This window comes from Diabrotica virgifera, chromosome 8 (assembly GCF_917563875.1).
Source record: "Diabrotica virgifera virgifera chromosome 8, PGI_DIABVI_V3a".
In the NCBI taxonomy this organism is placed as follows: Eukaryota; Metazoa; Arthropoda; class Insecta; order Coleoptera; family Chrysomelidae; genus Diabrotica; species Diabrotica virgifera.
Genome location: NC_065450.1, coordinates 1,282,745 through 1,308,668, shown reverse-complemented (window position 1 = coordinate 1,308,668; position 25,924 = coordinate 1,282,745). Strand labels below are relative to the sequence as shown.

Here is a 25,924-nt window from a genome sequence, read left to right as displayed (position 1 = left end):
CACTGGATCGGTTTGCTGCTACCATCATTTTTGGTTTAGAGTATTTCTCTAACTTGCAGGAAGGTCATGTGGAAAAATATCATTGGTGATTGGGATACGGTGCCTTTAGTCCCTAATTAAACGTTTAATAAAACCTGACTACAATACACTTTATTTACTGGTATTCACACTAAAATTAAAAACATCAAGGATAATTAGTAACGACCTAGCCCAAGCATATGGCAATCGGCTTTATACTAATAGACACTTATTACAATTATCTAGATCACCAGGGTTATTGTTTATATACACCTTTAAATAATAACATGCATGACATTTCATTGTTACTCGGGGTTACCGAGTACAAGAATACCTAGGTTATTGACTTTAAGTGAGGTTTAAACATCTTTTATACAGTGTTCTAATATTACCACAACAAAACACGGCCAACATCATAACGCCGGTCCGGAATAAAAATGACGTAACTGAAAAAAGCCAAATTTTTCAGGACAGCAAAAAAGTATTTAAAGGGAGGATTAAATGAAGAGTAATCGTCCAGGAGCATCGGTATGGCGTTTATTCTTACAATGATGGCTTTTATTTTGACCCCTGTTGGTTCGAATTTCATTATCTTAATTTAGTCCCCCTATTTTCAACCCTTTTTACAGTTGCGTCATTCTTTATCTAAAAAAATTTAAATATTTAAAATAGTGATTAAATAAAGAGTAACCGTCCGGAGCATCGGTATGGAGTTTATTCTTATAATGATGGCTTTTATTTTCATCCCTATTCATCCGAATTTTATCATCTTAATTTAGTCCCTCCATTTTCAACCCTATTTATAGTTGCGTCATTATTCATCTGAAACAAGGTCTAAAATAGTGCGTATTTCAATAACGACGCAACTACTCTGTAGTGGCTCAGCGCATAGTTACAATTCTGTCTCTTTTGTATCATCTGTATACAGTACTCCAGAAGTTAATTATTACGCAATAAACAGGAATTGACAAAATTTGCAGTTACGTTATTCTTATTCCGGACCAGCGATAATGTCTGTTGTATTGCTAAGTGAGTTTTGCTGGAAATTTTTACGAAGATTAGTTAGAAAAAAAAAACAAAATTATACTATATATATGTTTTTGTTAAACTGAAGATTAAATTTATAGTGAAGTAACTTGGACATCCTCAAAGGATTAAGAATAAGACGATTCCTGAACCAACGGAGGTATATAAAATGTAAACCTTTTTATATATACGAATTGGACACACCCTTATCATTGTAAATCCAACCGACGAATAGTTGATTGACTCGTCAACCTCGTAGTTCCTTGTCAGCCGTAATAGTTGGGTGAAAAAGCCCACACCATGAACAAAGTTTTGATGTGTTTGTAAAGCGAGCTTTACACTCTCGCGGAATTACGAAGTAGGTCCTAGGGAGAGTTGTCCGAAGTGCATGGCTACACACTCGTTCAACTTCGAGGAACTAATTCACGAGGGGAGAAACCAACTTCGAGTCCTTTGATTCGGTCGCAAAAACCGACACAGAGTGGAAGTAGCCCGTGATGAAGCGAAGTCGCATTAAGTACCTCTTTACACTCTCGTGCTGGATGAACTTCGATCAACTTCGCGAGTAGTATAGTGGACGATTTAAGCGCCCGTTATACTACTCGCGAAGTTGACTTCATGCGACTTCGCATCACCGTGGGCTATTTCCATTCTGTGTCGGTTTTGCGACCGAGTCAGAGGAATCGAAGTTATAATATCTCCCCGTGCGAATGTGTTCTTCGTGTTGAACGAGTGTGTAGAGATGCACTTCAGACAACTTTCCCTATTACTTCATCGAGGAACTGAGTGGATGCTTTTCATGTTTTTCTTTCGGGGTTGTACAAGAGACAACTGAATCATTGAAACTTTGTAATACACTTAGAATTCTAATGTTCAACAATATGCTCAGGCACACGACTCGAAGCAGTGGTACTTCTTTTTATATACATTGACCATTAGCTCCGATGATAACAACTTTGTCGAAAGCACCTAGCTAAGGAAATGAAATTTAATACATTTATCTACTCTATGTCATATTATGTATAAGTTTTTAGTTTCTGTGAAAACTGTCATTATAGATAGCAGTGCGTGAAGTGTTTAAACTGTGCGTGAAGTAACAATGTATTTTAAATGGGACTTACTTTTTCGCACTGTTTCTGACACACTTTCATATAATCAAATATCCTTAACTTTCGCGTTTTCATGATGATGATATAATGAGCAATAAATTACGACAAAAGTTTTGACAGGTTTGTGGTTTGAAAGAAGTTAGAATTTTTTAAAGTCAAAGTTCTAAAAATTGTAGAATAAAAATAAATTCCAGTGACGAAGAGTTACAGTTTTTTTATTTGTTTATCATAGATAAAATATTGTATGAAACTGTGCGTGAAGTACTTTTTGCGAACTTACGCGATGTATAGCACTCGCTCCGTTGTCGCTCGTGCTCTAAACATCGCGTGCGTTCGCAAAAAGTATACTTCACGAACTGTTTCATAAGTAACTATTATGCACGACCGGGCGGTAAAGTCCATATGTATAAATTTGGCGGGCGTAAAGTGCCATTTTAGCGCCCGTGGGCTTCTTTATCGCCCACCGGACGGTAATGTTGGATGGCGGGTGTGGTTAGTAAAACACAAAGTTTTTATTTATTGTATTTTATTTTAATAAAGGAATTATAACTTTAGCAATTAAAAATAAGTTTCCCACATCTATAATTTTATATTTATAACACAATTTGAACAATTATTTATAGAAATGTTAGGATTAGCTACTTTGCTCTGTTGTAAGTTGCTATGAACTTCCAATAACTCAGTATGATTTGTGGAAGGTGCATGCCCAAAAGAATCACCATATAAATTTGGACTGCAATCTGAGCAACTTGTAGATGGCATAACAGCATTGACAATTTTTTGGGCGATTTTCATTTTATTTGACACGGAATCTTCAATATATCCTTCACTTTAAACAGTCGTGCATAAAAATTTGTATGTATTTCGAGCGTAAACAGCGTTTGTGGACCTTACTTTTTAATAGCCCTCGCCTATTGACTCGGGCTCTTACTTACACATCGCGGTCCATAAACGCCCATTTTACGCCCTTGATACATAAATAACTAACACACTTCAATTTTCACTTCATATATTCAGTCTCGTGTGTACAAAATTTATCAGTATTTCAAGTAAAATTTTCTAATGACTCTGTAGTTTGTAAATTTCATACATAAAAACTGACTTAGTTCTGTCTTTCTTACAAAAAATGAACATTTTTAGATTTTTCGTTTAAACCGATTTTATAAGCCCACTCCAAATCAATTGACCGTTCTAAAAATATCACCAACGTTTCCAGTTATGACTAGAATTTTAACATTGAACTGAATTTGACGTTTTCACTTGAACGAGTCCTAGATGAAATCTTTCGCTTAATAAAGAAAGAAATTCGGGAAAATGGGCACATAGCAAAATCAAAAGATACAAAAAGACTTTATAGACGGAGAGCCGGTTTATGTGACATTTGCTAATCAAGAGGCTACATATTATATGTTAAATAGTAGATCCTATAATAAAACGTATGAACACTGCGCACCTTTAATAAAAAAATAAATAACTCAAAAACACAGTTTGTGGGAATTTGCAGTCAAAGTTTTTAAGTTTTGCACAGTACAGGTTAAAAATTAATTTCACAAAAATCATACTGGTTAAAGGAATTCTAAAGGTTGGTGTGGAGATTTTAATTAGTAGGCTCTTAGATTTTAGTAAATGCTAATCCTCTCGTCTATTGTTAAGGGTGCAAATGTGTTGTTCTTTTGATAGTTTATAGTTATTTCACTTTATGATTAAACATATATTCTGCGCCGATGAAATAATTCTACATGGTGCTCTTTTATTGCTAAATGAACTGTCATGTAAAATCAACAATTAGGTTTGTTGCAGTTTTGATGTAAAAACTTTGAGTTGACACTGAATTAATCCTAGTTGTTTCTATATTTTCTTAAACACAAAATGAATTTTCGTTTTCTTTCTAATAAAATACTGATTATTCATTTATTTATCTTTATTAACAAAATTGCCTGATTACAAAATTAAGCTAAAACATAAGTAACACTATAATAATACAATGAAAAGATGTTAATACATTTTAAAAATAAACCGAAAATATAAAATAGATTGTTTCAAGAAACTTTTGTGGCTACTCTCAAATATGGCACAACGTTTATCTTAGAACTATGAATTAAAAAAACAAGAAAATTATTGAATTATAAAATTGGGAGTAAAAAGGAGGAATCAATCCTTTAGATAGCAATGCTTGCAAATCTTTCCGTTTGTTTGTACTCAATTTTTGTTTTTCTGTATAGGCGGGTTTGAGTGCTATTTCCGTTATTGATCCTATTTTTTTTTTCGTTTGTTCCTTACATCTACCTGTTTATAAGTTTAACATTTTCTCCCTCAGTATTAATCGTAAAGTTATAGCTCAATTCTTCTTGCAAACCTTTTAAATCATAAAATAATTGGTAATTTATCTCGTGCACAATTAAACGTGGGTTCGATTTTCTAGCATTCCTTGTTAAAGTTACATATTGGTCTGGAGTGTAAATAGATCCAGATTTCAAGCTCTTTTTACGAGTGATTTTAGAGTAGTGATTTACGAGCCAGTGTGTCCAGTCTGAACACAGGTTTACGTTGGGAAAAAACGTGTACCAGTTTTATATGACTCGAAGTGTCATAATAATTGTTTCGTAATGTTTCAGTATTGTAATAAAAAATTATCTATATACCTATTTGGAAAATGTAAAAAATAATGTACTTACCTATTAGTAGGTAATGCTTTAATTTACATAATTTGATTACGAACAAAATTTATATCAACCTTCATCTAATATATTGTTTTCTTACTCTATGTTTTGTTGTTGTTTAATATTTTAATTCCACAAAAATCAAACTAATTTGATTAAATTCATATAAGTAATAAGCAACTGTCAAAAAGTTTATGAGGTAAACTTTCAGTTGGTGTATCTTTCCACATGACTAATACGTCTAGGCGGCTAAATGATAAAGCGTTTGGTTTTCCAATCTAACAGCTCTATAATAGGCGGGTTCGATCCCCAATGCAAGTTTTTAAATCTAACAGCTCTATAATAGGCGGGTTCGATCCCCAATGCAAGTTTTTATTTTTTTTTATTTTTTTTTATTTTTTTTTATACAATTTATGATGATAAGTATATTATATTTTTTTTTTCAGAAAATACGTATTTAGTTAAAATTTTTGGCAACAATTATTGTTCAGAAATCATTTCTTTGTGGCATTTTTCAATGTGTGTGTGTGTGTGTGTGTGTGTGTGTGTGTGTGTGTGTGTGTGTGTGTGTGTGTGTGTGTGTGTGTGTGTGTGTGTGTGTGTGTGTGTGTGTGTGTGTGTGTGTGTGTGTGTGTGTGTGTGTGTGTGTGTGTGTGTGTGTGTGTGTGTGTGTGTGTGTGTGTGTGTGTGTGTGTGTGTGTGTGTGTGTGTGTGTGTGTGTGTGTGTGTGTGTGTGTGTGTGTGTGTGTGTGTGTGTGTGTGTGTGTGTGTGTGTGTGTGTGTGTGTGTGTGTGTGTGTGTGTGTGTGTGTGTGTGTGTGTGTGTGTGTGTGTGTGTGTGTGTGTGTGTGTGTGTGTGTGTGTGTGTGTGTGTGTGTGTGTGTGTGTGTGTGTGTGTGTGTGTGTGTGTGTGTGTGTGTGTGTGTGTGTGTGTGTGTGTGTGTGTGTGTGTGTGTGTGTGTGTGTGTGTGTGTGTGTGTGTGTGTGTGTGTGTGTGTGTGTGTGTGTGTGTGTGTGTGTGTGTGTGTGTGTGTGTGTGTGTGTGTGTGTGTGTGTGTGTGTGTGTGTGTGTGTGTGTGTGTGTGTGTGTGTGTGTGTGTGTGTGTGTGTGTGTGTGTGTGTGTGTGTGTGTGTGTGTGTGTGTGTGTGTGTGTGTGTGTGTGTGTGTGTGTGTGTGTGTGTGTGTGTGTGTGTGTGTGTGTGTGTGTGTGTGTGTGTGTGTGTGTGTGTGTGTGTGTGTGTGTGTGTGTGTGTGTGTGTGTGTGTGTGTGTGTGTGTGTGTGTGTGTGTGTGTGTGTGTGTGTGTGTGTGTGTGTGTGTGTGTGTGTGTGTGTGTGTGTGTGTGTGTGTGTGTGTGTGTGTGTGTGTGTGTGTGTGTGTGTGTGTGTGTGTGTGTGTGTGTGTGTGTGTGTGTGTGTGCGTGTGTTTTATTCTTTTATTTTTTTAATTTTTGGTATTGCTTAAATAAAAATTTTTGGAAAGTAGTAAGTAGGTATTAAAATTAGTTTAATATTTAAATAAAAATATAAATAAACTAATTGAAGAGTTGCTAACTTGAAGAGTGCTATTTTTCGATTCAGAGGTGTGCACGCTAACAAAAGCTACTGAGGACGCCTGAAATGGTAGAAACAGCTTGTCTAGCGGGTGTGCAACCCTCTGAATCGAAAACAAGCAAAACCATCATTTATTATTTTATAAATAAACTGTTTAAAATATATTGATTTCGTTGAAATCATATAATAGAAGTGTACCTTCTTACGTGCGTACAAAATACACACATTCTTTTTTTATGTTCTATGTGATTCAAAAATAAGATTCAGCTTAATTTTTACCAACCACCCCCTTTCCCCTTCCCCACCATCATAACCTTCATTTTTCGTTGTTATTTTTTTTAAGTGGGATGCAATCAATTTTAAAATTATAAAAAATCCACACGCGTAGTTGAGGCTTTTACAAAATATGTCTACAATTTATAGACCTATAGTTTGATTTTACATAACCTCAAAAAAAATTTCTTCTGGAAAAAGCACATAACTTTTTTTTAGAGGATGGATGCAGCTCTAATTTTTTTTAATCTTCTTGTGTATTTTATCGAACACTATATTACTAATTTTTTTCAGATTTTTCCGTAAGGTTCGCCACCTTCAAAAATCCAAAAAATGTTTTTAATAGGGTTTTTGGTAATTCTCGCTACTTTATACATTTCAAATAGATCATATTAATGTCTTTTCATAGCTTATATATAAATTGAAGTAACTGAGTCCTTTAGAATATTTAAAATTCGGAAAAACACGTTCAAACCCCAAAAGAAAATATAAAAAAGAGTTTTTTGGATTTGTAAACTGCAAACCTCAGAAAAACCTGAAAGAATCATAAACATAGTGTTGATACCGATATCGTTCTGATAAAATACACAAGATTAAAAAAATTAGACCTGCAGTAATCCGCAAAAAAATTATACGTTCGTGTCAAAAAAAATGAAAAAAATGTTTTGAGGATATTTACACTCAACCTACGGGTCTCTAAAAACAGACATATTTTGTAAAAGCCTCGGATATGCGTGTGAATTCTTTGAAATTTAGAAACTGATGGCATCATACCTAAAAAAAATAAAAACGAAAAATAAAGATGTAGGTGGAAGAGGAAAGAGGGTGGTGCATTAAAATTACTAAGAGTATTATTTTTTAATCACAGGCAACTTAAAAAAGAAAAAAAATTGAATTCTGGTAGTGAGGAAGGGTACCTTTTAATTTATTTATTCCGTACATAAGTGGAAAGTTTGATGCGCCACTGTCGACGCATGTGCCACTAAAAAGTGACGGCAACGTGTTCATACATTTTCTTTTAGGTTCTACTATTTAAGTTATAGGCTCTTATCGTGCCTAAAATGATTAGCAAATTTCACCTATATAGTCTAAGAGCTGAGAGTGGATTTTGTGCGTGATAAGTACAGAGGCCCAGTTGGAGAGATAAGAGTTGGGGCCGAGGGTAGTTATAAGGGGTCAAAGTCGCGGATTTTATTATTTTTTTTATGACGCTCATGATCGAGACAGTGTACCAAATTTTCGGGAATAAGTAGGTCATGACGTACCTAAGTAAAATCTCTAGTGGCTCAACGCTGCGTGGCCGACAAAGTGGTGGGGGTAGGGGTGAATATAAAAAATATAACGGGTTTTTGCGACGTTCGTGATTGAGATATTGCACCAAAATTTGGATATAAGTAGACCATGACATAAATAATTAAAATCCCCAGAGCCGGAAACCAGACTGGGGAAGGAAGGTAGTTATAAGGGGTCAAAATTCCGTTTTTTATTATTTTTTTGTGACGCTCATGATCGAGATAGCGCGCCAAAATTTGGGAATAAGTAGGTCATGACGTAACTAAGTAAAATCTCCAGGAGTGTAACGCTGCGCGGTCGACAAAGGGGTGGGGCAGGGGTGAATTTAAAAAAATGCAAGGGTTTTTTTGCGACGTTCGTAATTGAGATAGTGAACCAAAATTTGGAAATAAGTAGACCATGATGTAACTAATTAATATCCCCAGAGGCGGAAACCAGAGTGGCGGACGAGGGTAGTTATAAGGGGTAAAATCGCGGTTTTATTTTTTTTTGTGGCTCTCATGATGGAGATAGTGCACCAAAATTTGTGAGTAAGTAGGTTATGACGTAACTAAGTAAACTCTTCAGGGGCGGAACGCTGCTTGGGGTACAAAGGGGTGGTAGACAGGGGTGAGTATAAAAATATATGTGGGTTTTTTGCCGTTCGTGATCGAGATAGTGCACCAAAATTTGGGAATAAGTAGATCATGACATTACTAAGTAAAATCTCCAGGGGCGGAACGCTGCGTGGGGGACAAATGTTATGCCGGGTCACAAAAAAAATAATACACACTGCGACTTTGACCCCTTAAAACAACCCTCATCCCCAACTCTGGTTTCTGGCTCTGGGGATTTTACTTAGCTAATTCATGGTATACCTATTCCCAAATTTTGGTGCACTATCTCAATCTAGCACGTCGCAATAAACCCCTTATATTTTTTATATTCACACCTACCCCCACCGCTTTATCGGCCAAGCAGCGTTCTACCCCCTGGAGATTTTATTTAGTTACCTCATGACCTACTTATTCCCAAATTTTGGTGCACTATCTCGATCATGAGCGTCACAAAAAAATAATAAAAACGGCGATTTTGACCCCTTATAACTACCCTCATACCCAACTCTGGTTTCCGGCTCTGAGGATTTTACTTAGTTATGTCATGGTCTACTTATTTCCAAATTTTGGTGCACTCTGTCAATCACGAATGTCGCAAAAAAACCCCTTATACTTTTTGTATTCACCCCTGCCCCAACCCTTTGTCGGCCACGCAGAGTGTCACCCCTGGAGATTTTACTTAGTTACGTCATGACCTACTTATTCCCAAATTTAGGTGCACTCTATCGATCATGAGCGTCACAAAAGAAACTAATAAAAACGGCGATTTTGACCCCTTATAACTACCCTCATCCCCAACTCTGGTTTCCGGCTCTGGGGATTTTACTTAGTAATGTCATGATCCACTTATTCCCAAATTTCGGTCCACTATCTCAATCACGAACGTCGCAAAAAACCCTTTATATTGTTTATATTCACCCCTACCCCCACCCCTTTGTCGGCCACGCAGCGTTTCGTCCCTAGAGATTTTACTTAGTTACGTCATGACCTACTTATTCCCAAATTTTGGTGCACTATCTCGATCATGAGCGTCATAAAAAAAATAATAAAATCCGCGACTTTGACCTCTTATAACTACCCTCGGCCCCAACTCTGGTTTCCGGCCGTTGGTGAAAGTCATGTACACAACTAATTCAACATATCCCCGTATAGTTTTTCCATATTACTTATAACGCACAAAATCCGCTTCTATCTCTCCGACTAATACCGGCTCTTAGTCTATTATTGTAGAAACGTATTAAATATTTCAGAAGTATTTTGCCTGAAGGAAAATTTTTATATGAAAATTGTAAGCTACATTTTACATTTTTATTAAAAGAATAACATACGCTGTATTTATAAAGCTCATACATATTCATGTTTAAAACGTAGATGTTTTTAAATTACTTTTTTGGAAAATGCACATAATTAAACAGAAAAGAAAAGCTTGTAGAAATCGAGTTGGATCATTATATACAGGGTGTCCATAAACTCTCCTGACAAACGAAGACCGGAGATTCCTTAGATAATTTTAAGACAATTTAATCCCATTCAGTTGATCCGAAAATATTTTCTAAGCCCAGATTATAACAATGCTGAATTAGGCGAGCGGCAGCAACTCCTAAAATTACCTTATACCGACCACGAAACCAACTTTAAGGTGAATGAACAATTTTGGTGGTTATTTATGTTTTCGAGGTCGATGAATCTGAATATGAAGTTTATTTTTATCTACAATTAATGGAACATGTTTAAAAATCAAATTTTATGGAAAAATGCGAAAAATCAATTTTGATGATTTTTCAGTTTTACCTCGCTGTATCTTTGCTCGCTGTAAATATTTCCTCTTGAAAATTTTACAGTGTCATCTTTGAAGTATTTAAATAAAAACGAGCTTTGTACAAAAATGTTTGTATAAATTAAAAGAGGAGTTAATTTTTAAATATTTTGCCCCGTTAGTATATAATTTTAACCAAGACAGCAATAAAACATAATTCATGAAGAAGTTTTCTGAAAAATTTTAAGTCAAAATATGGAATAGAAAAAAAGTTATGTGACTTTATAGACGAGCGGCACACCTCAAAATACGCTTATTTCTCGAAATACTGTGTGGTGTGATGACCACGGTGTGTTGAGTGGCTTATTTTGGTCATAATTTATATTTTTGATAGTGGTGAAAAGGAAAATTAGGTTTGTTTTGAATTTTACGTGGGGGAACAGAGGCAAAATCGCAATTTTACCCTGAAAATTAAAAAAAAATTAAATCACATTTTTTGTGTTTAATAACTCTGTTTCCTTTTATTATTTTGTTCTAAAAATTTTATAGCATATATTTCTTACCTTTCTGGGGACAATGGTACCCGTTTCAATCTTTCTGTCTCATTATAATAAAAGTTATGAATTGTATAAGGTAAAAGGTGCAGATTCCTGAATTTCAAAGTTTAATCGCAATAGTTGAGTGATAAAATTTAAAATTTAGCTTTTCTTTTTGTCAAGTTTATGTTAAAATATATGGTACAAAGAATAAAATGTTTAAAAAAAAACGAATAAATCTTTTGATTTTAAGAAAAACGCGATTTATTTTTTTTTATGGTAAAATTGCGATTTTGACAATGTTTGTCCATCTAGAATTTAAAATAAACCTTATTTTCGTCATCAGCACCATCAAAAATATAAAGTAAGACCCAAAACTAGCCATTCACCTCATTGTGGTCAGTATCTCGAGAAATAAGCGTTTTTTTTAAGAGTGCCGCTCGTCTATAAAGTCACATAACCTTTTTCTTATTTCATATTTTGACTTGAAATGTTCCAGAAAACTTCTCCATGAACTATATTTTATTAAAGTAAAAATGTATACCATTTTTATTCAGTTGCAATGCGAAGGCAAAACAATCTTACTTTTCAATTAGAATACGGAGCGCAGTCCAGTCCTCTGAATTGCGATTTTCGGCTCTTATTGAAGCCTCATCGGAAAGAACGTAGGCACTGTTCTCCATACCCCAATTGACTAGCGTCGAGAGGTTTTCCCACCCATTGCAACCGAAGTGAAGGTATTAGGTGACTAGTGTCATCTGGCAATTGAAAGATGAAGTTAGTTTTCAATCCTAATAGCAAAATTAATAATATTGAAAATATTAAAAATATTACTAAAAGATTTTTAAATTGAAAACTTATTGGTACATTTCCCTGGTGACACCTCCAAGGCTTCTAAAATTTGCAAGCCAAATGGATGCTGCAGTGAAGACAAAGGGAAGGAATTCTACACTATGCAATTCACATCCCCCGTCTGCAGCTCGGTAAAGTTCCAACGGAAAATGCACCTGGTTACTCTACGGAGTAATACGACTATAAAATAAAAATGTATACCATTTTTATTCAGTTGCAATGCGAAGGCAAAACAATCTTACTTTTCAGTTAGAATACGGAGCGCAGTCCAGTCCTCTGAATCGCGATTTTCGGCTCTTATTGGAGCCTCCGTATTCTAGCGCTCCGTATTCTAATTGAAAAGTAAGATTGTTTTGCCTTCGCATTGCAACTGAATATAAATAGTATACATTTTATTGTATAGTCCAGTAGAGTAACCAGGTGCATTTTTCGTTGGAACTTTACCGAGCTGCAGACGGGGGATGTAAATTGCATAGTGTAGAATTCCTTCCCTTTGTCTTCACTGCAGCATCCATTTGGCTTGCAAATTGTAGAAGCCTTGGAGGTGTCACCAGGGAAATATACCAATAAGTTTTCAATTTAAAAATCTTTTAGTAATATTTTTAATATTTTCAATATTATTAATATTGCTATTAGGATTTAAAACTAACTTCATCTTTATATTTTATTGCTGTGTTAGTTAAAATTATAACCTAAAAAGTTTATTACTCAACTTTTTTAAGTAAGCATGAAACTATCGAAACCTGACGTTAAAATGTTTAAAAATTAACAACCCCTCTTATAATTCTGAACAACTCTCGTTGTCATCTAAATACTCGAAGGATGATACAGTAAAATTTTGAAAAGGAAACATTTACAGCGACCAAAGATACAGCGAGGTAAATATGAAAAATTATCAAAATTTATTTTTCGCATTTTTGCATAAAATTTGATTTTTGAACATGTTCCACCAATTCTAGATAAAAATAAACTTCATATTAGGATTTCATACTTCATAATGACAAAAATTTGCCATTCACCTATCATGGTCGCTTTTTCGATTTCTAAGCCCCAAATTAGGGGTGTGCCGCTCGCCTAATTGCCCCTTAGTATTTGCCAAATTATGTGATAGAGCAATACTGCATTCCATAAAACCAGTAATAACAAAATATTACAGAAAATTTTCCAATAGACTAGAATCTCATCCAAACGAGTTAGCCAGCAACTTCACTGATGATCACAATGATGTACGACGCTTGAAGAGATTCACAATATTGGACATACATAGCAAGGAGATTCGAAATATCTCTAATAGACAAATTTGTTTTAACTCAATTTAATTTAATTTATGTAATTAGAGTGATCAATGGATCTCCCTCTTAAGGTCAAATTTCCAGTTTTGAGTCAAACAATTTACCTATTTTTCTTAGTTAAGGACTGATTGTAACCCAGGTAGCAAGTATTAAAATTAGTCTAATACCTACCTATTTTAATAATATACAAATATACTGTTTAAAGTTTACTTATTCCTTTGAAATCATATAATAGATGTATAACTCCTTACGTGCGTAAAAAGTACAAATACATTCTTTTTTTGAAGTTATACTTCTTTAGGCGCAAATCCTTCAGTTGCAAATCCACTAATGGATGTTAGCGATCACATTTTCCATTAACTCTCTATTTGTTGCAATGCGTATCAGAGATTGATTGTCGTTAATCGCTGTGCATTGCCTTATGTTTCGGAGCCAGAATATTTTTTTGCTTCCTATTCCTCTCTTGCCTTCAATTTTACTCTCGATTATAAGTTGAAGGAACTGGAATTTCTCGTTTCGCATGATGTTACCCAGATACGCTGTCTTCCTTTTCTTGATGGTTTCGAAAAGTTGGCGTTCTTGGTTGACTCTTTTAAGGCCATCTACATTTGTGACTTTCGCCGTCCATGGTATGTTTAGGATACGGCGATAAAGCCACATTTCGAAGGCTTCCAATTTGTTTATATACCTTGTTTGGAGTGTCCAGCCCTCTACTCCGACCATACGTAGCACCGACCATACGTAGCACTTAGTAAACCTTAATATCAGCTGAATATGGAACTCTGAACAGGTCAGTACCTTCGTGAATTTCGCTTAAGCTTGTCGAGCTTGCCAAAGCTTGAGAGTGAATTTTTATAAAACCTACAGTATGAATTACGAACATACTGACAGTATAAAGTTAGTTGCTAAATCTTTCAAGTTACGTATGTATCAATGATCAATGCAAATAAAGTGTGAAAAAAAATATTGATGTTTTTAGTAAATATATTTATTATAATTTTTGAAGTTATACTTCTTTAGATTGGGATAAATGTTAAAAATGAATTTTTATAAAAGCGACAGTATCAAGTACCTGGATACCGACAGTATTAAGTTAGTTGCTAAATCTTTCAAGTTACGTATATATTAATGCAAATAAAGTGTTAAAAAATATAAATATATGGGTGCTTTTAGTAAATATATTTTTATAATTTTTGTGTATTTGGATTTGTCTTAGTTGGGAATAGGATCATAATATTATATGCTGAAAAGAAAATTAAAAATTTGTGTCGAAAATCTGACGTTTTATAGATTTTCTACGTCTCATCAAGGGAAAAATAATTGCGGAGAGCCTACAGTTCATAAAAAATGACGTATTAACGTTACTTTTAATTTTTAGTATTATTTTATGTATCAAAATTAGTTTGTTCTTTAAATAAAAATACACATAAACTATTTAAAACATATTTATTTCGTTGAAATCATAATAATAGAAGTATAACTTTTTACGTGTGTGCAAAGTACACACACATTTTTTTTATATTTTCGCATTGTTGTTATTTTCTTTATAACATTTACCTGTCTGATATTTTTGGTAAATACACTTTTCAAGTAGATATTGTCAAAAATATGCAAATATACTAGTTTTTCTACGAGCGTGCAAAAATATCTACTTTCGCGCACGCATTTTAGTTTAGAAAGTTTCATTTTTCCGCACGCGTGTTACTTTTCCGCACGCGGATTTTACTTTTCCGCACGCGTGTTAATTTAGATACGTTAATATGGCCTTAAAGTAATTATAATACATGCAATAAACTAATATTTAGATATTATTTACTAATTTATTTCCAAAATATCTTATTGTGTTCCTGTTTTAATGAAATTAACGCGACAATTCGATGAAATAAAATTATTTTGACATAATATTCGAAAGTCAAATCGGTAGACAATAACAGTCGTTTTGAATCATCGTCATGGAAACCAAGATCGTCGTCATGCTAACTAATTATATTGAAAGTTTGGTTTTGACAACCTTGTCAAAGAATTAATTTGTGTATGTATTTTCAGTAGTAATTGCACAAGAGCTCTAAAATTATTGAATTTTTCCCGAGTGACACTTTGACAGTTTTAATTTATTTTGACAAAAATTATGTCAAAGTGTCACGAGGGCAAAAATTCTATATTAATTTTAGAGATCGAGTGCAATTTGTTGCGATTATTTCATGAATAAAACTGTTCAAAACCAAAATTTTATTGTAATTTATTTATGTAAGTACAAATTAGTACAATTAAACACACAGTTGTTATAAATATGTATTTGACGGTTGAAAGTGATCACTTTTATAATTTTTAAAACATTTGTCATTAATGTCACTGACAGTATTTTTTCGTAGCAACGAAAGGCATCTGACGTAATATGCTTGACGACGGGCAATTATCAAAAAAGTTGTCAGTTTAATTTAGATTTCTGTAGCTTTCTATTGGTCAGAATCTCCTATGAATGAAATAATCAGTAGTAATTGTACAAGAGCTCTAAAATTATTGAATTTTTTCCGAGTGACATTATGACAGTTTTAATTTCAAGAGCCGTAGGCGACTGAAATTATGTCAAAGTGTAACGAGGGCAAAAATTCTATATTAATTTTAGAGATTGAGTGCAATTTGTTGCGATTATTTCATGAATAAAACACCAAAATTTTATTGTAATTTATTTATGTAAGTACAAATTAGTACAATTAAACACACAGTTGTTATAAATATTAATTTGACGGTTGAAAGTCATCATTTTTATAATTTTTAAAACATTGATTGTCATTAATGTCACTGAATGTATTTTTTTGTAGCAACGAAGGGCATCTGACTTAATATACTTGACGACGGGAAATTATCAAAAATTATCGATTTAATTTAGATTTATGTACCTTCCTATTGGTCAGAATCTCCTATGAATGAAATAATCATATTAATTAAATTAATTGATTAAGATTTGGTAATTTTTTAAAGACTGTTAGAAAAAATATTGTTCCTAACTCTTGCAGAAAGTCTTTTTTCCGCACTCGACTGCTTGCCGAACTCCCGCTTCGCGTCGTTCAGCAAACTGCAGTAGCGTGCGGAAAAGAATGACTTTCTGCACTTTTTAGGAAAATAACTATTAAAAGATACATGTATTTTATTTCAGTCTCTCTATTTCGACACCTCTAACATTGGCAGAATAAACAGTTACAAAAACAAAAAGTCCACAAGAAGCCGACGATGAGAAAATCAAAAATAAAAATATCACGATGTCCTCCACTCGAAATTCAGGAATGCCGTTCCTTGAAATCGCCAAAGACAACGATATGCGAATTCAAGAATTAAAACTGGATGAAGAATACTTAATATTTGGAGCGACAATGCAAAAGAACCTGATCTTCTCGAGTTCTATATTGGTAAAGGAATTAATATTAAATTGGCAATACTAAAAATTTGTTATGATATACATTCTGATCACTCTAGCGTAATCGAGACATAGTTTGCCCACATATTAAACAGTACTAAACAACCACCACTATACAGTAATACAACAGACTAAAGCATTTTCAACACTAAATTGGATGAACTAATTAACAGAAACATCCCATTGAAAACAAATAGTGACATCTATACAGCAGTAAAAAATCTTCGGAAATCTATACAAGAAGCTGCTTGGTATGCTACCCCTGACTGGTACCAAACAGAACTTAAAGAGCATTGAACAACTCTAGTAAAGGAAATGACAGCTAAAAAGAGAAAAATAAATGAGTAATGTAGAAGACAAAAACACCTGTAAACAGGACGAAATTAAATAAAATCAACAAGGAAATTAAATTATAATTGAGTATTTTTAAAAATAATAAGATACAAGAATATCTTACAGGTCTTTCAGCAGAAACAGACAGTGACTACTACCTCTGGAAGCCCACGAGAGAAATCAGATATCCGCAACAACAAATACAACGAATACGGGACCAACAAGCAAAATAGTGTAGAAATAATAAGGAAAATACCGAATCATTTACAAATCATCTCAGTAATGTATTCCACTAACATGCCATGGAAAATGGTGATAAAGAGAAAGAAATAAGTGACTTCGTAAAATCCCCCTCTCAGATGGAGTATAAAAAATCATCACTACAGAATCATAAAAGATGTCCAGCATGAAGTGAATCCAAAACTATCTCCAGGGGGTACGAACTGATCAGCTGGAAAGTACCTCAGCAACTAATATGCAAAGGAAAATATTTACGCAAGTATTTAATGCAATATTTAGGTTAGTTACTGCCCAGAATAATGGAAAGTTGCTCAAATTATTCTCATACCTACGCCAGGGACAAATAGAACTCATGTGACTTCATACAGACCAATAATCTGCTAATGGTTTTATCAGAAATCTTGGAACACCAGTTTCCTCAAAAAAAGAACTTCCTCATTCTTTATACCATATCCTCAAAAGCTATATTTCCAACTGATATTTCCTAGTCAAGCTGGGTAAGGAGTACACAAGCCTAAGACAAATAAAAGACGAAGTACCACAAGAAAGTGTGGGGGGCAATTTTGTACTTGCTTTACACTGCTGACCACCCGCCAAGTAATAAAACAACGTGTATAACTTTTACTTATGACACCGCTGTACATCATCGCTCTTATCATCATCCCATAACAGCATCCACAACCCTTCAAAAAGATCTTAACATTATCCAACCATCGCTTAGAAAATTGAAGATAAAGACGAAAGAGAGTTAATCTACCCATGTAACTTTTACCATGAAAAAACAAACATGTCAAACTGTAATTCTATCAACAAATTGTAACAAACCAATACTGTCAAGTGCCTAGGACACTACCTTGATAGGAGACTAACTTGGCATCCATTTTCACCAAAAGGAAACCACTAGAGATAAAATTTCGTGAACTGTACTGGATCACAGGTCGAAAATCTCAACTATCTCTTAAAAACAAACAACTGATATATAAAGATATATTACCACTAGTCAAGTGTGGACCTATGGTAACCAACTGTGGGGAACAACGAGTCAAACAAACCTTGAAATACTGCAAATAGTATATTAAGTATGGAGAACGGTAAGGGTTTTATACCGATCGAAGACAATTGTTTGGAGGAGGAGCGGCGCGACGACTCCAATTATTGTCTGAGATCGGTTACCCTTAACGTTCGACATGCTTATAACGTTTTTTGCACGATTGATACCATTATAAATTATAAAATTAAACATTTTCGTCATATTGACTAGTTTCATTCATTTTATCAAGATAGATACTTTGGTTGTTAGGTAGTAACTAGGGTGCATAACAACAATGGAGAATTGAGTTTTTATTTAGTTGTCAATAATTTTAAGTATATAAAACTTCGTCCATTACAACTAAAATCAAATCATTTTTTCTTAAGATACGCCAAAGGAAAATGTTGTGCTCAAGTAATAGGGAAAGGGACAATCGGGGGCTGGCCTTCTCAAATTGCCAAATTCTTAAATTTGCCTAATCCCGAGAACTATACGGGCCATTCGTTCAGGAGGACATCAGCAACGCTTTTGGCTAATAAAGGTGTTGATGTCCTCGGATTAAAGCGTCATGGGGGTTGGCGTTCATCGACAGTGGCAGAAAGCTGTGTAGAAGATTCTCTTCAAAATAAAATAGATTTTGCCGAAAAAATATTGTGCAATACTAGTAATACTACCAATGTATGCGATTCTGCAGGAGTTTCTGTTAGAAGTGAAACCACAGCCCAAACAAGTGGGATTTCATTAAATAATTTAACAAATTGTACCATAAGTTTCAATATTAATAAATGATTCGTTAGTTTTCTTTATTCTTTCAAAAAATAAATTAAAATTAAGAGATTTTTTAACTCGACGGTAAGCGAATTACTTACCGTCGAGTTGGAGTACTTACCGTCGAGTTGGATTACTTACCGTCGAGTTGCTAGTAAATGTCACCTACTGACGTAAAATCTGTCACGGTAAACAGTCAAAAATGATCAATCGTGCAAAAAATTCTATAACAAAGTCCGTATGCTGAATGCCCCTTATTCGTACCAAATTATGTGACAGAGCAAGACTTAAATGTGCATTCCATAAAAACAGTAATCACAGAGGGAGACCGGCCCTGGCAATGTATGGTTAAGTTTTACTGATATTGTACTCCTAGTTTTTAATAAAACAAGTGGTTTTATTCAGTGGCGTGCGGTGACTTTTTCGAAAGGGGAAGCGGTTCAATAAGGATATAAAAATATTTTCTTAAGGGTCGAGGGTCGAGCCACTTCCAACCTGATAGCACTCTCATGCGCAGGGGCTCTCTATCAGCAAAGTACTTAATTATGTGAGACGTCCTGTCTCGTTTCTTTAATTATCGTATTAATAAAGTCATCAATTTGTCTTATACAAAATGCAATACCATTTGATTTCTGTAAAATGTCAAATAAAAGATCAGTAAAAGGAAAAATCTCTGCAAAAAATTGAAATCGAAATATTCTTTAAGCGAATGTATCTAATACCTAAGCACCCCTTAGCAGCAGTAACAGTCGGAGCATCTCACTTTCGGGAAGGCGATAGGACGATCGCTTCCAGGGCATACCAAAATTCGCTCGACTAGTGGGTACGGTAATTGAACCCTGACCAATTTTTAAACGGGACAACTACATGATACGCGGCGATTTTGAGATGCGCTTCTGTCAGGAGTGGACCGAATAGTTGAATTGTGTGCATATTGAGTTCGTTCGTACGCGATTAATTTTTAATATTTTTCAATGCCTATTGCCTAGGTAATATGTAGATTACTTGGATTAGGGAAAAATTTTTGATTATTAAATATTAATTAATAATATATTTTCTTATATCGACGTATAAATAGGGAAGCGGTGCTTCTCCCGCTTCCATGGACCGCACGCCTCTGGCTTTATTAAATAGTTTTTTAAAATTAAAGTGTTTATCTACTAGATACTACTACGTAAGTCATCTATACGTAATTAATATTTTATTATTGTGGAAAGAAAACGTCAAATAAGAAGTATACACCACCATACAATCATTTTGTGAGGTTAGCTAGCATGCGGTTGGTTTGTCACTTACCAGAGTCGGAGTGAAGCTTTCGCTACCGCAGCTTAAAATGACTTTACACAATGTAAACGCACCTTCCGATCTAACCAGTCAAGTAAATCAACGTACAAATATCACAAACAGTTATGCATCAGCCGTTTCACATTATTTTCCGAGTAAGACCCAAGCAATTGTATTTAATTGGTTTATAGATAATGCTAAACTGCAGGATTATTTAATTGCTTTGGGCACAATCATCAACCAAAAAATTATATGCTTTCATCTAGATTATCTCATGATAGAATCTGCATGCATTTGGCAATCAAAACCGTAGTAGATAATTTCATGACACAACAGGGCTCTATAGAAGTACTCGCTGAAGTTATAACAGCACGAAGACTTGTCTCTCCAGCAGAAAGACTAGTCTTGTCTGGTGTCTGCCCGTCAATTCCTAATCAAGTATTAGTTGAAGAATTACAAAATATCGGTCTAAAGCTTATTTCCCCAATAACATTTCTGAAAATTAGCTCAACTCTTCACGAATATAGTCACATATTGAGCTTTTGGAGGCAAGTTTATGTAAGCCCTATAACATCATCAATTCCAGATTCTATTCTAATAAATTTAGGCCAAACACCTTACCGCATATTTTTGTCACAAGGTACACTCACCTGCTTTATTTGCAAAAATACAGGACATACATCATCCCAATGCAATAACAGTTCAGTAACGGAATCAACTTATATTTATTCAAACAATGAAGTACCAAATCAAACAACCCCAACAAGTATATTAGACAAGGTACCAAATACTCAGCAGTCATCAAGTTATCCATTATCAAATCCAAGCATATCACCTACACCTACAAATCTCCATGACCAAGAAATTACTAATACTTCTACTCATAGCAACACTTTGAATCAACCTCATTCAGCGGCAATACCGTTTTCACAAACTTCGGAAGCAATATCCTTCAATCTATCAGCACCTCTTCCATTAGATACAACTGCAGAAAACTCTAATAAAACTGATACATCACCACAATTTTCTGAAACAATCATTTCAACCAATCTTACAAACAAAACTTCCTGCTCGAATTCTGTCACTACCAGTGAGTCTGCTGCAGTATTTCCAAATGTAATAAAGCCACAGCATCTAAGTGAAAACTCTAATAGCACTTTCGAAAACGCAAGTTCTTCCATAAAACGTAGTATTAGTGAGATCAGTACGCCTCCTTCAGACTCAGAAATTTCATCACAAAATCTGTTTGGAAAACCCAAATCCTCTAAACCAAAAAAACCGCGCTCATCTAAAGTCCCATCTACATGGGAAACTCTTGAAAATTTTATTGATAATGCCCCACCATTCGTTTTAAATTACCACCAATTATCCTTACTGATTGATAATGGCCAAGGCTCCCCCGACATTATTAGCGTCGTTAAAGAATTTTAAACTGATATGGCTGGTTTACTTCATCTTTTACAAAGCAACCATCAATATGCAAATGATAGATCTACAAAAACCAAGTTTACAAAACTTCAAAAGAAACTAGACATTCGTTTAGGAAAAGAGAGTCCTGACTTAGACAGTGACTCTTCTGTGGACAAATGTTCAGTCTTATCTAACCTCGAATCTGTTAACAACATTCAACTCGATACTTCAATGGAACATTGATGGATTTTTACATCGTCTCCCTATGCTACAGCTTATTTTATCTGAATATTCTCCAGATATTATTTGTCTACAGGAGACAAACTTAAAGACCAATTAGTTGTACAATCCAAAACATTTCACTTGTTTCTGCAAAGACCGTACAGTTGCAAGTCGTGCAAGCGGTGGTGTACCAATAGCAATCGTTTCTTCAGAAAACAATTTTCTTCTCCGTTTAACCCCAGCATTTAGCACATATTCAGCTGAACTTTACGCCATATACCGTGCTGTGAAACTTCTTAACGAGCTTACACTCACAAAAACCCTGATCATAACAGATCCCTTATCTCTCTAAACTCGTTAAAACACATTTTTCCGAAACATCCTTTTGAAAAGTTGCCAAAATACCAGCTGTCCCAAGTTCATGAACATGGAAGAAGCGTCCATTTTGTATGGGTTCTCTCACACGTCGGAATAACAGGAAACGAAGAAGCTGACAGGACTACACGAGAGGCAATTTTAAGTGATTTTACGGAGCCAATAGGCAAGTGTGTTTCCAGTGACTTAAAAGCTTATTTTAAAAATAAAGTGTTGTGTTTGTGGCGAATGAGTGATCTCAAAATAATTCTAAGGTGAAAAAAATCAATCAGTGGATTCTATCGTCGCGCAATAGACGAGAACAAATTGCGGTTACGCGATTACGTCTAGGACATACCAGATTAACGCACTCTTACCTTTTCACAAAGAATAATCTACCTATATGTGATCAGTGTAACGTCCGATTAACAGTCGAACACTTTTTAATAAGTTGTAGTAAATATGACCAAGAAAGACATCGCTACAATATTCCAAACGCTCTACCAGGAGCTCTAGGTCAAAACTGTTCCTATGACAATATAGTTAATTATCTAAAATCCATAAACATTTTGTACAATCTTACTTAGATACAATTACTTTTGTTATTTATATTTTTTTCCGTCGCTAATAACCTTTTGGTGGATGCGACTTCTTTTTCTAATAAAAAAAAGTAATCACAGAATATTATGCATATTATAGATAATAGATACTACTCCAAGAGATTAGATTCCCATCCAAACGAGTTAACAAGCAACCACATTGATGGTCATAATGATGTATGACACCTGAAGACATTCAAAATAGTGGACCCAGCAAGAAGATTTGAATAACCTATTTAAACTTGTTTTAACTCGTTTTAATTTAATTTGTATGAAGAGAATGATCAATAGATTTCCCTCTTAAGGTAAAATTTTCAGTTTTCGGTTAAACAATTTACCTATTGTTCTTTTAAGGACTGATTTTAAATATTACAAAAAATTAAATAAAAACAATATTTATTATATTTTCGTATTATTGTTATTTTCTTTATACCATTTACCTGCCTGATATTTTGGGTAATACTTTTCAAGTAGTTATTATCAATAATCTGCAAGTATACTCGTTTAAAAGTTTATTTTATTTCAGTCTCTCAATTTCGACACCTCTAAAATTGGCAGAATCAACAGTTACAAAAATAAAGAATCCACAAGAAGCCGACGATGGGAAAATCAAACATAAAAATATCACGACGTCCTCCACTCGAAATTCAGGAATGCCGTTCCTCGAAATCCCCAAAGGAGACGATATGCGCATTCAAGAATTAAAACTGGATGAAGAGTACTTGATATTCGGAGCGTTCTCGACTCTAATGGGATTTTTACAACCGACTGGATTTCCATCAGGTGAGACCGTAGAATAAAGTTGATATAGTTATTTTTTTGTTCTTTTGAAGTTCGGTTTTCTTTAACAGGGATAAGTAAATATTGCATAAAATAATCTGATATTTTGTATAGTGTTGGTAAATAAATGACATATTGGAAAGTAAAGTCATTCCATAAAAAAAAACTAAAATATCCAGAGATCAGCTAGAAGAATATCTAAAGTAGACAAGCGAAACGTTTAGTTTAATACAATTAAAAAAATAATAAAAATAAAACTTTATTGGGACCAATTTTCTGGACACTTTCGTGGTTTCTAAAATTTTTAAACCAACGAATTCTGGAGCAAAAAAGGCTATCCTCATATATCGTCTGTCCATCGTGGCAAACTTCCAACGAAAAATAGTCCCTCATATTTAAGTAGGAATAAAAATAAAAGAAATAAATAATTGTTTCGTTGCAAAGCGATATAGTCCAGTCGGGTTAGACGAATAACAGGCCTTACCTTGCATTTTTTGCTGCCCCAAATTTTATTTTTCTAATCTTTAGGGGGGTCAATAGTAGTGTAAATTTAAAATCTCGACTGAATTCCGCTGTTGCGTTAGCCGCCATCTTGATTTTAAACGAGAACCCTTTTTGTTCAATATCTCCGCCATTTTCAACTTTTAGACAAAAAGTATAACATCCAAAATTGCTGAAACTGTGATTTTATATCATTTCTATTTGTATATTTGTACAATTTTTTCGTGCTGTCGGTATTTTCCGAGTTATGGTGAGAAAATAGTGACAGTTAGAGCATATTTATCGAATTATTTCGTTTATTATTAGTAGAGAGCGGAATATATGCAACACAACATTACCAAAATATGCGCATATATATGCATTACTTTTACTACAAATATGCAGGTATTTTTTTTGTCTAAATATGCAAATGCATATTAAAAATACTCAAAAATAAAACAATATATTAAATATAAACATTTATGTTTAAAAAATTCAACCTACATTTATGTTTAATACATATTTATTTTTCACATAAAAACAAATGAAATGACACACAAAACTTGTTTTTATAATTAAAAACAAGTTTTGTGTGTCAAAAAAACACTCTTTCCAGAAAAATTTCTTTTGTGGGACATGATGCTTTTGTTTGTCAGTTCCTCATTTAAAAAATGAAATGTGAAAATGAATGTAACTTACGATTTTGGAACAGACCTTGCAAAATACTTTGTCTCCACTTAGCTTTAACTCGAGAAAACACTTTATCCAAGCACTTTTTTGAATGGTAGACATATTTAAATTTAATATATGTATACCAATCACTTCAAAAACACTAAATACGATACAACGTTTACTTTAAACAAATGTTGGCCGGAAACTGACAAAATAAATATTAGACCCTTAAAAGCAGGTAGGTACCTACAACTTGCTACACTAATAAAATAATATTTTTCTGGGAACATCCATAATTGTTAAATTCAGGTAGTAATTGGAAAGTCCAGATAGATAATAATGAGCGATAGATAGATAAATAACGAGCTCGTTCATATCGAAGTTATAAAATTCCAACTAAGAGAGGAGAATTTTAAACTTTTATATAATTTATTTTTAAAATATGCAAAATAAATCGTGTTTAGCTTAAATATACAATGCTGTGTTTGTTGTCTGAAAATATGCAATATATACATCTATATGCACTTTGCATATATTCCGCTCTCTAATTATTAGTATTACGTATTGCGTACTAAAAATTTCTTTCTTGGGCCCCAAGTCATTGTACCAAGCCCCACTGGGCTCGGTCCAACGGCTTGGTGCTCAAGTATTTTTTTGTTTTTTTTTATAAATTTTTGGGTGGCTTGCGCCTTTTTTATATATTTTTTTGTAGGCTGACTTTATTATGATCGTGGTGTTGGACCTACGCTTGGGTTACGTGTTTCTTCGGTACTTGGTGTTTCGAGCTACGAACTATTTACTCTTTTTATTTTTACTTCTTTATCACTTTACTTTCACTTTCATTTTTTTCTTTGTGTCTCTTAATTTATTTTATTTATTCCACTTTATTTTCTTTATTGCTGTTTAGGACGTTTGTGCTTCCATCGGTGAAAAGCGTTAAACCCTGTAACAATAAAGGAAACTTCTGTTGGAGTGAAAATAAAGAGGATGGTAAACTCCAACAGAAGTAAGGAAAAAGAAGGAAACTAATGCGTAACTAAATGTAACAAAAAGAAAAAAATTAAAGTCAAAAATAAATCAGAAATAACATGTATACAAAGATCTCAAAAAGTATTAACCTTTAACCTACCCGCGCATCAAGTTATAACATAACTACACGCGTGGCGTACTTTATACCCCACAAGAAAATACACTTAAAAACAGCGGATTTGTTTATTTTTTATTTTTGAAAAAATAAACTTAGTTGTTTGTTATAAACCTTATTTGACATCAGTGAAAACTTGGAGTTCCTTCTCAGTAAGCCAATTGGGATTTATAACTGGAATCATGAAATAACTGGATTCAATGATAAATAAAATTACTAATATAAAATTT

At 33.9% G+C, this 25,924-nt stretch overlaps 1 protein-coding gene across 15 annotated transcripts in view; it reads left to right on the top strand.

The window, feature by feature from the left end:
- The window catches only part of LOC114337883 (prominin-1), a 940,102-nt gene that overhangs the window by 113,933 nt on the left and 800,245 nt on the right, over window positions 1-25,924 (top strand). For all 15 annotated transcript variants that reach the window (XM_050658571.1, XM_050658567.1, XM_050658566.1 and 12 more), the window contains exon 3: window positions 23,145-23,401. In XM_050658571.1, coding sequence (XP_050514528.1) covers window positions 23,145-23,401 — 257 coding nt within the window. The remainder of the gene's footprint in view (window positions 1-23,144; window positions 23,402-25,924) is intronic.